General features: G+C 43.1%; 1 protein-coding gene across 2 annotated transcripts in view; it reads left to right on the forward strand.

Moving 5' to 3' along the window:
- Positions 1 to 15476, forward strand: part of FLT1 (fms related receptor tyrosine kinase 1) — a 110448-nt gene that overhangs the window by 89126 nt on the left and 5846 nt on the right. For both annotated transcript variants that reach the window (XM_035114270.3, XM_088668251.1), the window contains 8 exons: positions 2002 to 2106; positions 2640 to 2753; positions 3186 to 3274; positions 4473 to 4629; positions 4974 to 5071; positions 7450 to 7572; positions 9277 to 9388; positions 11877 to 11976. In XM_035114270.3, coding sequence (XP_034970161.2) covers positions 2002 to 2106; positions 2640 to 2753; positions 3186 to 3274; positions 4473 to 4629; positions 4974 to 5071; positions 7450 to 7572; positions 9277 to 9388; positions 11877 to 11976 — 898 coding nt within the window. The remainder of the gene's footprint in view (positions 1 to 2001; positions 2107 to 2639; positions 2754 to 3185; positions 3275 to 4472; positions 4630 to 4973; positions 5072 to 7449; positions 7573 to 9276; positions 9389 to 11876; positions 11977 to 15476) is intronic.

Consider the following 15476-nt stretch of genomic DNA (forward strand, 5'->3'; position numbering starts at 1 on the left):
TTGTTGGGAGTCCAAAAGTCTGCTCATGCAGCATTTCCTCTGACTCAGAGTGGCTTTTTCATGATCTCAATCACCCTAAATGAACCTGGGGGTGTAGGGTGGGGAAAAACCAGCCTGTGTAGTAGTAACATGACCCCTAAGAGACTGAGTTAAATATTAGGATTATCTATTATAGGCTAAGGTAAGACCTTATGCCTTTGCTTTTCCCTTACTCTGCTTTTCAATGGCTCTTCCAGATGTTCTCTTTATTGAGTATTCATGACAAATTGTATTCATGCTGGTATTGGGGCAGATATACATGATCCCGCTTCCAATACTGCTGTGCCAGGTGAAAAGCGGGGGATAGGGGAAATAGATTTCAGTGGGACGTAAATTGCACCTTACATTCCTAATAACACTGCTCTGTGTGCCATTATCTTCTGAAGCTGCTGGAGGGATTTTCTGTGGCTTGTAAAGTGAGGAGAATTTGGTCCAAGAATTCAAATATCCAAATACTCTGTACAAGTTCTTAGGAGCCAATGTTTGGCACTAAAACATAATGTAACTGAAACCAGAATATTAGAGGATTTTTAAAGTGGGGGGTGGGGAGAGTTTTATTAGTTTTCCACGAAACAGAGATTGTTCAGATGGAAAAGATATCTGGAAAATATGCCAGTGTCCGAATACAACAATACCCCTGTGGTGTTTTACTGAGTACAGAGAGAGTTTACAAGTTGCTTATTCCAATGTCCTGAGTAAATGGACTATTATTGATCAAAACACATGCCAAATTCTCAGAAAACAATGAGCTTCCAGGAGTTATGTTTACAACAGATGGATGCCTGGTCTGCATGGGGGTCCTAAGGGCTCCATGACAGACTCAGGCTCCTGCAACGCAAGCAACAGGTTTCATTGCCCTCTATCCCCTTCACTTTACTGATGTCCTCGTGATTCTGTGAGTCCAGGTGGACAGATGATCAGATGAACACACATTTTACCACACGTCTTTACCTGATATGTGGTAAAACCCGAGCAACCCTGTCTAATTAGGGAAAAGAAGGGAATTGGAATCATAGAATGAAGGGATGTAGCTTTACTCCTTTGCTCTTGCTGAAATCCCAGCTGGAATTGCCCCCCCCCCATCCCAATACTTGCAAATATCAATGGGAATGGTAGATGCTTAAAGGGCAGCAAATGTTCCATTATTTGGCTTGGCACTGTACTTTTACAACCATTTCAATTTCTTGCCCTATCCAGCAAAATATCTTAGGCCATCTCTGGCCATTCCAATCCTTGCAGAATAAATGAATGAATGAAACAACAGCACTGGTGGTTACTGTTGTGCCTTGTGGCATTTTTCGGCAACAGCAGAGTGCTTCATGCCAGCACTTTGCAGCAGTTTTGCAACATTTGGATTGTTAATACAGCCGCTGCCTTGAGGCAGCATAGCCATCACTACAATGTTCCCAGGATTCTTTGGGAGGGGAAAATGTACTTTAAATATATGATGTGTGTTGTTTAGTCGTTTAGTCGTGTCCGACTCTTCGTGACCCCATGGACCAGAGCACGCCAGGCACTCCTGTCTTCTACTGCCTCCCGCAGTTTGGTCAAACTCATGTTCATAGCTTCGAGAACACTGCCCAACCATCTCGTCCTCTGTCGTCCCCTTCTCCTTGTGCCTTCAATCTGATGATGTGTACACAGCCCAAAACACAATTATTATTGAAGGGCTCTGGATCAGAAGCAGCCAGGTGTGATAATCTCCCCCTTTTGCAGTTGTGCTTGTTTCCCCATCTGTGCTCACACTTTCATCATTTGTTTGACTACTTAGGGTTTCATTTATATTGTGAATTGCTTTGAGCATAGGTCTGCGGAAGTGGTATAATTTGTTGCATATAAATTCAGGAGCTCTCCATGTATTCTCACACAGTCAGAACTTTAAACATAATGAAAAGTTTAATACTATGAGTTTATCTGATGATGTCTCTCTAAGCAGCAACTGTGATTTGTTTTTTGCTGCAGGAAAGACCCTTGGGCGAGGTGCTTATGGGAAAGTAGTACAAGCAGCCGCTTTTGGAATTAAAAAATCACCCACGTACAAAGTAGTTGCTGTAAAAATGCTGAAAGGTACGTATGGTGTAGAAGAATTCCACTTTCACTTTGTGGTGTCCAGACTGTGTGGGCACCCATTTTCAGCTGTCTTGCCTCTGTAGTATATCTGAAATCCTGTTGCCATTTGAGTCAGGGACTATAGCCCAATGGTAGAGAGCCATATTTGCAGGCGGAAGCTCCACATTTTGGAATACAGCCCCCATCAGTTCCAACTAGCACAATCAGCGGTCAGGGGAAACTGGGGTTGTCACCCAGAACATCTGCAGGATACCAGTTTGCGGAAGGTTCATGTAGACAACAATGAGCTAAAGGAATCAATACTCTGAGCTGGACTGAAGTACGGCAGCCCACAGTCCAAATGGTGCAGTTACAGGTTTCTGAACTTATAGTGCTGTTCCTGCCTAGGGTTCAGGTTTGCTGAAAGCGTCCTCACAACCAACAGAATGCAGCTGGTGCTCAACAAGAAGTGGTGACAGGAGCCGGGGCAAGAAATCTCCAGGTAAGAAGTGCCCTAAGTAATAAGTAAACCATTTTGCTTGGCCTTGCAGAAGGAGCCACCGCCAGCGAGTATAAAGCTCTGATGACTGAGCTGAAGATCTTGACACATATTGGTCATCATCTGAATGTTGTGAATCTGCTGGGCGCTTGCACAAAAAACGGAGGTACGGACAACTATGACAAAAAAAATGGTGTTCTGGTTTGCTATTTTATTTATTTTTATGTAAAATATAGCTTTACTTTTTTGTATTTATCACAGGCTGGAAAGATTGTTCTAAATGCTAAGATCTGCTGGGCTTTTTCCTTGTTTTAACTTCAAGAGTTAAACCATGACTTGATAAAACTGTGGGAAAATACATTTTTGAGATGCTGGTCTGAATTAAATCACACACAGATCAAACTTTTCTAGCAATCAGTGTGAAACAAAGATGAGAGTAGGGACTTCAGGGGAAATATTACGGATTTCTTTCAAATGCATTCTGATTTAAGTAATTCTGCTGTACTGCTGAGACAGGCACTTGAACAATGACACAAAAGGCACAGATGTTATAAATTGTCACATTTCCCCACCAAAATGTTTATCATCTTGTTCACAGGGCCACTAATGGTTATAGTTGAATATTGCAAATATGGAAATTTATCAAGCTACCTTAAGAGCAAAAGGAATTTCTTTTCTTCCAACAAGGTAATGTCCCAAATGTCGTATTTTATTTCTTCAGTTCACCGTCCACTGAAATAATCACAATAATTTTATTTTGCTGCACAGTACATATAGGAACAGGTGTTCAAATGCCCTTTGGCCAGTGCAAATATGAGTTGCTTTAATGTACAGATATAGAAAAATAACCAGGTTGTTGTAAAGAATTTTACAAGGTTGTACCTTCCCCAGTGCAAGACTTCATTGCAGGGTTCGGCAGCGATGTATTTTGGATATGGAAGGAAGGATATGTAACCTCTGGGTCAGCCTAAGTGCAATTCTATGCAAATGACCCTGGGACTTCCCAGCTTGCACAGGTGCGGTGTTGAAGCCATAGGACAAGACCATTAACTCAAAAATGTGGAGCAGGAATACAGCTCCAGACCAGGGCCATCTCAAGCAGGTCGGGCGCCCTGGTGCCGTGGTGCAGCGATCACTCCGGCGCCCCCGCCCTGGTGGGCGGGCGCAGCGTGCAGCACAGCTTCTGCACGGCTTTGCCACGCAGCGCCCCCCTGCCAGCCCGGCACCCTGGCGCCCTGCGCCACCGGGACTACCCCTAGAGCCGGGCCTGCTCCAGATGCACATTGGCCCTTTGCCCATGGGCTGGATCTGGCCGCCAAAGCAATTCTATCCATCTGCTCCTGGCTCCACTAAATTTAAATCAAAGTGAAAAATGTGAGAGGGAAAGATGGGACTCTCCTTTCTCCAAGCTCCACCTCCCACCCCCCTACTTCACACTCCCCTTGAGAGTTTCTGTCTGGCTGGAATGTGTCCTTGAACTCTGATAGTGCCTTTGGTTTGCCTGGATGAAGGACAGTGAGGTGTGTGCAGAAAATAGCCTATTGCAAAAGGTAAAATTTAAGAGATATTTCTAGCAGGAGAAACTGGCTACTTGATGTGTCGTTCCACTCCCTTGCTTTAATCATTTTCTAAGGGACAGTGTTTTCCAGTGGTGGTGTCCCAGGACCTCACCAGCACATTTACAAAGTAATTGAATGGAAAGACCACACCACATGGGGTACAATCTTTTCGAATACATTGATTTAACGGGAGGGATAAAAGCACATGCTTAACTTTCCTGCTGAAATCTGTTGGGCTCAAAAGTGCTTAACTTTGGCTAGAGTAGTATCTTCTGTTCCATCTTCTGCCAATTTTCTCCCCCCCCCCTTTTTTTTTTTGTCTAAAGGATGCCTCCATTCAAGGAGAGCTGGTGACAGAGAAGGATGTGGAGCCCATTGGTGGTAAGAAAAAAAGACTGGAGAGCGTCCCAAGTCGAGAGAGCTTAGCAAGCTCTGGATTTCAGGAAGATAAAAGTTTAAGTGATGTGGAAGAGGAAGAGGAGGGTATGTATTAATTCCTTCCTCTTTCTATGCAGCCTGTGGATATTTTTACCGCGCGATCTGCATCTTTGACATTTTCTTTCCCCATTTATCACCCTCATAAACATCCTTGGGAGATACTCGGATCCAAGAAAAGATGGTTTAAAATAAGCTTATTTACGACGTTACTCAATCGGACAGGAAGATGTGTGACTGTTTCTGTGGTCTCTTCCTTAACCTTGGGGAAGTGCTCAGCACTTCCCAATAATTGTTTTTTGTTCTCACTAGTAAGCTAAGTTTCAGGCACTCCATTGTACTGTGGGCAGCACAAAGTCATGTTAACCTCGTATGCGCTGAATTGATTTCAGATTTGGATGAATTCTACAAGTGGCCCCTCACCATGGAAGATCTAATTTCTTACAGTTTTCAGGTGGCCAGAGGCATGGAGTTCTTGTCATGTCAAAAGGTTAGTTTTCCTCCTGTGCATTTTCCCTCTGGAAAATTAACAATAATGGGGTAATGTTTTGTATGCATTATGCTTCCAACAGCCTACTGCATAATAGGCTGGGAATGTTATCCCCATATTGCCCTCTAGTCTTTTTCCTGGCAGAGGAGCTATGCCCTTAATAGCTGCATGACAGACAGAAATTCAACAGGTGCAGCTTTTCTGTCACCTTTGTAAAATGCATCTTTAAAATTGTTGCCTGCTTGTTAAGACAGAGTCCTTATTTGGGGGGGGGGGATGTGGAGAGCCAGTGACCCTAAAGGCATATGTACATTAGAAGCATATTATCCACCACTTACATTTTTTAAAAAAAAATTAAGTGGTTTACACAATTTTAACTGCTGGTTGTTAGCCACCTAGCATACAGCATGCCCTAGCCACCTGGCATAAATGAATACATAGCTTCCAAACCCCATTCCCAGCACTAACCAAGGTAGTTCTTATACCAGTTTAGGTTTGTGATGTAACGACGCCTCGAAGAATCATGTTTCTGTTTTGTTAAATACAAAATGTTGGTGTTACTCCCTGAAACTATATTGAGAAAGAGGGGTTTTCCCTGCACCCCAGGAAACTCGCTGCACATAGGAAGCATAGGGCAAGGCTGCTGAAGTAACCAGCGGCTCCTCATCTTCCTTGCAACTAACTGCATCAGGGAAATTGCATCATGGTGAAGACAAACTGGTTTCTGTGATTCAATGGCAATTTTGTTCCCCTAGAACTCCTAAAGGAAGGAAGTTTTCTTTTTGAGGCTCTCTCTATAAATAAATGCATGTTTATTCATGTCTTCATAGCGTACACAACGGACTAGAAACAAAAGGCTTGTTCATCCATTGCAGTTATTCCTCTGCCTGGGGTTAGATCCAGGTGATCTGGAACCACATAAATAGCCACTGATAAACACGCAGGAATATGGTCATCTGCAGCCTCTGACAACATGCTGAAGTATGCCTTGTGTGGCCACTTACCACATCACCAAATAAAGAGAGGGAGAGAAAAGAGGATATGCCTTCGCGAGAAATGTGCAAATGCCAGTTTATCAGCATAGATGGAAACTGTTGTTGGCATCCGTCTGTCTCGGGAGACAATGGAGGAGTGTGCCTTTGGGAGTGAAGTCAAACTATTGGAAGGTTGCAGTGCCTGCTGTGGTTGTAGAGTTCAATATGAGAGAGACATGTTTTGTTGCAGCTGGGGCAGATGAGAGTGTCCAGTTGCAAAGAATTAGTTCCTCTAACCAGATGTAGTTCCTCTTACCAGACAGGTGTGCACACCCCTTCTTAGTTTGCTGCCCAGGCACCGGCTGCTCACAGTTCTTCATCTTTAAATGGGATGTGAACTGGGTAGCCCTTCAGCTAGACAACTGGTTTTCTGTAAAGCAGGGCACATGGCCACTCTCCTTTGGATTTCCATCGATGTCACTGCTGGGAGTAATGGTGTAGTCAGAGGCTACAGATGACCACCTTTCCATGTGGTTAGGGTCACCGCGTGGGACATTCTTCAGTGACTGTTGCATGTCGTCATCAGCATTTTATTTGTATTCCGCCTTTCCATAGGAAAAACCATGCTCAAGGGGGCTTACAACAAAAATATCTGCATAATCACAAACATAATAAAAGTAGTCATAACTGACTAAAACACATCAAAAAGTACACAACCAAACTGTACCATTTTGACATAAATAATAAAAAGTTCTAAAAATATACAAACAATTCATATCATGAACAGCAACCCCCCCACCAACAACCCCCCCCCCCCAAATAATACCCCAACCCAGCGGTCATAGTACATCTCTAGAAACATGATTTAATGTTCACAGCATCTTCAAATCTCAGCTCTCCATTTGAAAATAAATGTGTTTCTAGAAATACAAGTTTCTGGTTTGGGGGAAATTAAAGATTTGGTCCAGATTTCTGTTCAGTTCAGTTTGGCTCTCTGAAAACAGGCCTGGTTGTTGTAGACTTCACTACAAATTCCCATGTGGTAGGAAAAATAGCTGCTTATCTAAATCTATACAAAGTCCTAATTGATTTTGTATTTTATTATGTATTTCCAAATGCATTACCTACAAAGCCTAAAGCAGTCTGACTTATCCCTTGGTAGAACTCAACAGATTAAAGGTACACATGTTTAGATTCTGAAGTGATTCTTGGAAAGCACCTTTGCATTTCATTATGGCAGTTCTATGTAAACTTTAGGCAACTTCCAGAAGAAAATGTAAACCGAGCCATTAAAAACATGAACATGTATATTAATGCTTTTTAAAAGGACATGGAAAAGATTCAGCTTTGTGTTCTGGAATCATATCGGGATCAGCAATGAGACTGTTTAATGTTTTCTTGTAGTGCATCCATCGTGACTTAGCAGCCAGAAATGTCCTTTTGTCTGAAAACAATGTTGTGAAGATCTGTGATTTTGGCCTTGCAAGAGATATTTATAAGAATCCTGATTATGTGAGAAAAGGCGATGTAAGTCAGCATGCTTCTTATTTGCCCCATTGTTCATCATTTTGAACAGCTCACGGAGAAGTTTTCTAAATGTTTACATTCTCTGTGCTCTAAAAGGCCCCTGAAAGTGATTGTACATTTTTTATGTGAAGATGAGCGATCCAGATGAGTTGTATGCACTGTGACAGTTTGCATCTTCCACAACAATGCTCGGAAATGTTCGCCAGCTCTGTTTTTTGAACAGTTTACATGTTGATATTTGTTTCTTGGCTAACCTTGCTAGGCCAACCAGTAAAAAAGGCTTAAACTTTGTTTGCAAAAGAAATAGAAGTTTGTGTTTCTTCACTGGGGGTGGAGTGGGGCTTAATTTGAGCTATGGCTCATCGTAATTTACGTAATTTAGCTCAAGAATTTGTTGGCACTGTTAGGACACAGCCCTGGAATGTGTGAAATAACTTTTCTTCCCAAATAGTATGGGAAACAGCCTTATTAGAAAAACTAACCAACAAACTGAAACAGGCACGGGGACGAATAGAAGACTCCTTCACCCCAGTTTGGTTCCCCTTTATCACATACACAGCCCAACAAGACAACGACAAGAATCTGCCGACAGTATACGAATCAATCTGGCTAACCTGATTCAAAAATACACACTCACACCCCGCTTGCACACAAAAACAATTCTCAGTACAGCCGACCAAAGACAACCAACCACACCCTAAGCCATCCCCCAACCTCTCTCACCACCAAGGAAATACAACAAGAGAACCCATACAAGTAACACTGACACAACCCTTCACACATGCTAAGTAGAATAATAGAAGCATAACCACCCCCACCCCACCCGCCACTCCCTCCTTCACCTCTTCCTCCCCCCTCTTCCTCCCCCCCCCTCCTCCTCCTCCTCCTCCTCCTCCTCCTCCTCCTCCTCCTCCTCCTTCCTTCTTCTTCTTCTTCTTCTTCTTCTTCTTCTTCTTCTTCTTCTTCTTCTTCTTCTTCTTCTTCTTCTTCTTCTTCTTCTTCTTCTTCATTGTTTAAACCAATCCATAAACCAAGAATTTATACATTGACCCACTGATAATGAAACACATGTTGTAGATATTTTTCAACATTTATTATGCTATTTTTGTGATATACAAATGACATGAGAAAACTTGGTATACTTATTTGTATAACATTATTCTTGTTTATAAAACCCAATTTAAAAAACCAACAACTTTTCTTCCCCTTTGAAAAAAGATATTGATGTTCTGGAATAATATATGCATTGCGCAGCATTAAGGAACTTTAGGCACATGCAAAGCACATTTCTTTAATACAGTGGAAATCACAGCATACCTACTCACGGTATTTGCATCCAGGGCTGTCTGTATTTAGCTTTTGTAGAAGTGCAGGAAAAAAGAACGTAATTGGCACCAGGCACCCAACCGAGCTTCCTGAGACTCTCAGCTTTTGAAAACCAAGTTTCTAGTCCTTATATTTGTGATGGCTGGCTTGAAACTGGCCAAATCTCTAAAGTCAAAGTGGAGTACTGTATGTACAAGACAAACTGCATCTCTGGATTTAATATCATTTTTTCTAGCACAACACTCTGGCCCTGTGAGCAGAAAGGCAACTTCCACGTGCAGCCTAAAACAACAATTCTAGCTCTGTAAAACACTTACATTGCTATCTACAGCTAATTTCATTTTGCTTGAAAAGTAAGGCCCTTTGATTTTGTTACAGGCACGTCTCCCCCTCAAATGGATGGCACCAGAATCTATATTTGATAAAATCTATAGTACCAAAAGTGATGTTTGGTCCTACGGAGTACTGTTGTGGGAAATATTTTCTCTAGGTAAGTTGTTCTTTAAAGAAAAAGTGAATTGATTCTATCCTAAGATCTCTGAAATCAAAATCAATTGGATACAGTACCCAATTCATTGTTAGTGCAATCCTGCACACGCTACTCAGAAGTAATCTTCAACAAGTTCAATGTGACCTACTCCTACCTAAGTTTGTTAAGGATTGCAGCTTAAATATTATATATCAGAAACGGGCTTGCAATGATCTGCTTACGTTTTAGTAGAAGTTAAACCAATGTGTTTTGAATATAGGAAGCAAAAGCTCAAGACCTCAGAATATGTTCTTTACCTGAATGGCAGCAACTAGCAGGCAGTAAAGGGGCCCATCAAAAATTGTCTGGTGGACCCTGCCCTACCTTCTCTCCCAGCCCCTGCTTTTCTGTATTGTGCAATCTAAAATCACATGCTGTATGCTTAACCTCATTTTACAGAACCCAGAAAGGCAGAGGCTAGGAGGCCCTGGAATGGCAATGATGCAGTAGGCCCTTGTTATCTGTGTGGCTTCTAAGAGGCAGCTTGCCTCCTCCCTTGCCACACTGCAGGCTTCTCTTTCAGCATGGAAGATTCTAAGGCGGGTTATGATGCAGTACTGGGGTATTGGCTGGAAAAGGGGAGAATAGGATTGCCAGACTCAATAGAGGACAGGACTTCTGTGCCTTCAATTGCCCTGCTCTCTTTTGAGTCTGGAAACCTTAAAGAGAAACCAGCAGACCCTTTGCTTGGAAATTAAACAAAGGGTCTGCTGGTTTCTCTTTAAGGTTTCCAGACTCAAAAGAGAGCAGGGCAATTAAAGGCACAGAAGTCCTGTCCTCTATTGAGTCTGGCAACCGTAGGGGAGAAAAACACCACTTTGTTCAATGCATGGGTGGGCAGGAGGAGGTCTTGGTGCTTTTGAGGATCTAGTGACTTCACTGTTGTTCACATCAGAACCATGGTATTGTATTAGTCTGTTAGGTAAAGGTAAAGGGACCCCTGACCATTAGGTCCAGTCGTGACCGACTCTGCGGTTGCGTGCTCATCTCGCATTATTGGCCGAGGGAGCCGGCGTATAGTTTCCGGGTCATGTGGCCAACATGACAAAGCCACTTCTGGCGAACCAGAGCAGCACACGGAAACGCCGTTTGCCTTCCCGCTGTAGCGGTTCCTATTTATCTACTTGCATTTTGATGTGCTTTCAAACTGCTAGGTTGGCAGGAGCTGGGACCGAGCAACGGAAGCTCACCCCGCCACAGGGATTCGAACCGCTGACCTTCTGATCAGCAAGCCCTAGGCTCAGTGGTTTAACCCACAGAGCCACCTGTAGTCTGTTAATCAGCATTTATTATGCTACACAAAATATGACAATTATTTATAAATAGCAAATAAACTATGAACCATGTGTGTCTACAATGACGGCGACAGAGTAGGACACATGAAAGGAGAGGTTTAAAAATTGTTGTCAGATAATCTACCTATCTATCTGTGTAATATTTCTTTAGATAGACCTTACCCGTTCCTGCACTTTTCTCTGCAGGCCATAATAGCAATAAAGTCTGTGAGATCTTTCCCAGTCTGCACCTGTACTGGAATTGTTGTTTTGTTTTTTTAATGTTCTAAGATGTTTTTATTGTTTTATCACTTGTTGTTTTTGCCACCCAGGACTCCTTTGGGAGGAAGGGTGAGATACAAATTTAATAATAAACAAACAAGCAGCCTCCAGCAGCACAACCACAATCAGCCCTTGGATCTCACAGTGCCAGGCCATTGCCATTCACAGCTGCTTCCTCCTCATACTAATCCATGGGGCTCACAGGCAAACAAACACCGAAATTATCATCTTTGGGTGAGCATGCCATCTAGGATGGAAATGCTGAGCAAGACAATAATAATAATAATAATAATCTTTTTAAAAAATGCAGGATACAAAATCTGTCCTGCAAAGGAAGCAGCAATTTCATTCATCAAAGAAGAATGGTAGAAGAGACAGACACAACAGCAGAGGAAATTGGTCCATGCATGCAGTTCCTTAGACAAACAGTCTTTTGGTTGTTTAGTACTTGTTGCTGGGATTGCTCTCTTGCCTCATAATTAACTCTTACTACCCTGAGAAAGGATGAGCAATTGAAAAGCTAAGCTAAAAGAAAAGAATATAGAAAATAGTATGCCCCTACGTTACATCAGAACTCATTGCCCATCACCCAAACAGAACAGAAGCGTGGTGGGAAGCAAAATAGATCTCAGGCTTTAGAGCAGGAAGATGGCTGGCCTGTGGCCTCTTGATGTTGATGGGCTACCAGGTCCCATGCTGACGGGGCTGATGGGAGCTGGAGTCCAAAATTTCTGGAAGGCCGCACAGGTTGGCAACTCGATTTAGAAAATGCTTAGTCTCTAACAGGATGCAAATGTTGTAAAGGTTCACATGTCAGAAGTGTCTGTGGTTTCCTTTGTTATTCTCTCTGTTCCAATTTCCGAGTGGTTTTTTTTTTAATTCTTCTCTTTTAGGTGCATCTCCTTATCCAGGTGTTCAGATAGATGAAGACTTTTTCAACAAGTTAAAAGAAGGCATAAGAATGAAAGCCCCAGATTTTGCAACCCCAGAGATGTACGAGTGCTTTGGACAGTATCATTTTGGGCATGCATTACTTTGGGACAAGCCAAACAGTGTGCACATGTAACAAAATGCCATCAACCTTCATTAGGATAAAAGTGCTTTGGGAATTTAGAACAATAGGATTTGGGAAAGAGGTGCGCAAACCTTCCCAGGTTTCAAATGTGTTCATACCCTCACAAATACTCATTTGGGGGTGGCTAATCTGTGGCCATCCAGATGTTGAATTCCAGCTCCCATGATCCCCAGCCATCATGACCAATGGTCAGGGGTGATGGGAGTTGTAGTCCAACAATATCTAGAGAGCCACCGCTTAGCCACCCCTGCTGTAGGCAGATAGTTAACCTAGTTTTAGGCAGGGGACGGGACCGGAACAGAGAAATTGTAGGTGGTGAAAAGGTTAAGCACCACATTCTCTACTCTAAGTCACCCCTTCCTGAATCATTTTCCCTCTCTTTCCTTAAAAACATAATTTGGCTTTGGCTTCAGCCAGCTTTTTCCTTAAATGAACTTATCCTTAAGATCTGCTCTCTGGCTTTGGGATTTAAGGCAGGGGTGCCTAAGCTGTGGTCTTCCATATGTTTTGGACTTCAGCTCCCCTAAGCTCCAGACAGCATGGAGGGCCACACACACACAATTTAGGATGAATGTATACTAGTTCCTATGCACATCTCACAATCAGAATGATTCTGTGTAATTCCTATGGAGACACATTCATGGAGAACATGATATCAGAAAGGGACATCAAAACGATTTTGGGGTGATGATTCTGTAAGTCAGGGCTGGGAAGTTGGAGTCAGCTAGAGGGCCAGGTCTGGAAGTGGCCAGCCCCACACAGACTACTTTGACCGGTGAGGCCACACATCCTCTCATTCACCTGATATGAAATAACATCAGGTGATTGTGGCCCCAATCTGCAGTTGCATTCCCAATTCTTCCTTTGCAACTGGATTGAATTCAAGCCATGGCTGCAAAGGATGGTTCGTTCCTTTGCATCATCAGCTTGAATTCAAGCAGTGGCTGTAAAGGAAGAATTGGGAGTGCACTGCCCCTTCTTCTTTTGCAGGCAAAATTCTGTGCTTTTTTCATTTTTCTGTTCAGAGGGAAAGAAAAAAGCAACAAATTTGAGAAATGCTACATTTTGCCTTCCCCTGCAGCAGCTACCTCCTGAACTTTCCCATGCTTGGTGTCATATATGACGTCAGGCTAAGAAAGATAGGTGTGGTGCCCCCAAAATGACTTGTTGGGCTGATCTTGAAGCCCAAGGACTAGAAGTTCCCAACCACTGACGCAACCAGACTCCTGTATGCAGGATATTCCCAGAAAAATCTAAATGGATGGCAATACAATTTGATGACACCAAAAGCCTATTAGGATCAGTGGTGTTAGGGATCCCAGTGAATACAGGCTCCAAATTAATTTAAATCCAGGTGCATTTGCAGGAGCCCTTGGAAGAACCACAACTCTAATAATCTTCCTTGCCTGCCATGCTGTTAGACTAGAGCAGGCACGTCCAACAGGTAGTTACAGGTAGGTAGCCGTGTTGGTCTGAGTCGAAGCAAAATAAAAAAATTCCTTCAGTAGCACCTTAAAGACCAACTAAGTTTATATTTTGGTATGAGCTTTCGTGTGCATGCACACTTCTTCAGGTCCAACAGGTAGATCATGATCTACTGGTAGATCACTGGATGTCTGTGGTAGATCACTGGTAGATCACTGGCTCCCCTCAAAGAAGCTCAACAACTTTGGCTCCCCTAAAAAATGCTCAACATTTTAGCCCTTCACCCCCCCCAAAACAGGGCTTTCCCGCCTCAGAAAAGCTCAGCAACTCTGACCTGAACCCCTAACAAATGGGGGCTTCCTCCTTCCTAAAAAAATCTCAACAACTTTGACCTGAACTCCTAAAAAACGAGACTTTCCTCCTCCCTAAAAAAAAGCTTAAGAACTTTGACCAGAACACCCCAAAGGGGGATAGATCACTGCCAGTTTTTAACTCTGTGAGTAGATCACAGTCTCTTCAGAGTTGGCCACCCCTGGACTAGAGGATGGGGGGGAAAGACCTACCATTTTTCCCTACTGTTGCTGCTCCCTACTGGTGGGACAGGGGAATGTGTTTTGTGGTAGGAAAAATGGGGAAAACCTTTGGTTATGGGGAAGGCAGCAGGGACAGGTGAGGCAAATGACAGAAACATACCTGTGTGAAGTTGGGTGGAGCCAGGATGCCTTCTCCTGCTGGGGTTTTCATGTACGTAGAAGACATCTGGGGCTTGTAAAACTCACCTCTTCTTTTGCAAGGGATTTTTACAGGCCTCCCAAGTTAGGTTTCTAGTCTGAGCTTGAAGAACTCCCCCAGCATCTCAGATGCATAGCACATGCATGACTACCTCCTAAAGTATGGGCCCTCCCTCTTATTTCTTTTTCTGCATTTTTGTACACAAACCCTGGGTCAGGTGTCACTTCATAAATGCCATAAGTGCAACAATAGCCCTCAATTCTGAGGCCAAAAGTTGTGCGAGGGTTAAAATTCCCATCTGAAGCCAACTGAACCCACCTTTGTTACACATACAAATCCCTAAGCCCAGCATCTGAGGATCTACCAGACATGGCCCACACACTATTAATCCTATCTTAAGCGGGATGGGGAGGTTGGCAAATAAAAGCAAGGATTCTCAAGAGATACCACATGAGATGTGTGACATCCTGTTCCCCCTTTATGCTCCACGGTCACTCTGTTCAGCCACCATTTACCAATAGTCCTATAATGGCAAAACTACAGAATGAAACTTTCTGGTTTGGCTATTGTGAGGCCTGTGTGCTTTTTGGGGTGTGTGTGTGGATAACAAGTGAGAGAGGAATCAGTGAAGAGCAGCAAGGGTTATCAGAGATTGGGGGCAGAGGTCTGTGATGCAGGCTCCCGGGGGCTCCTGATGTTTGGCTTATGCCAGAGAAGGTCGATGCAGCAGCTTGATAACCTTTCAAACACATGAAAGGCTGATGTGAGCAATGGCGTAACTGGTGCTTGGAGGGCAAGAGATAATGGGCTTACACTGCAGTAGAGAAGCTTTAAGATTTCAATGCAACAGAGATTTCTCTAGCCCCGAGATTAGTCTGGCAAACGAGCAACCAAGCTATGGAGCCTTGCGAGGAGTTTAAGTATTTGTTCATCATTCACATGTAGAAAGAGGAAGAATGAAAAAGCAGGAGTTTCATCATCACTGTACTGACTTCTTCCTCACTATCCTCAGAACCTAAATCCTATGAAAAATAATTAAAACTGCTACAGTTAAATCTATGTAGCTTAGTTACAGGTAGTTGTTGGTCTGACGTAATCGAAACAAAAATAATAATATTTTTTTTAAAAAATTCCTTCCAGTAGCACCTTAGAGACCAACTAAGTTTGTCATAGGTATGAACTTTCGTGTGCATGCACACTTCTTCAGATATCTGAAGAAGTGTATCTGAAGAAGTGTGCATGCACGTGAACGCTCATACCT

The sequence above is a fragment of the Zootoca vivipara genome, chromosome 4 (genome assembly GCF_965207765.1).
Source record: "Zootoca vivipara chromosome 4, rZooViv2.hap1.1, whole genome shotgun sequence".
Lineage (NCBI taxonomy): Eukaryota > Metazoa > Chordata > Lepidosauria > Squamata > Lacertidae > Zootoca > Zootoca vivipara.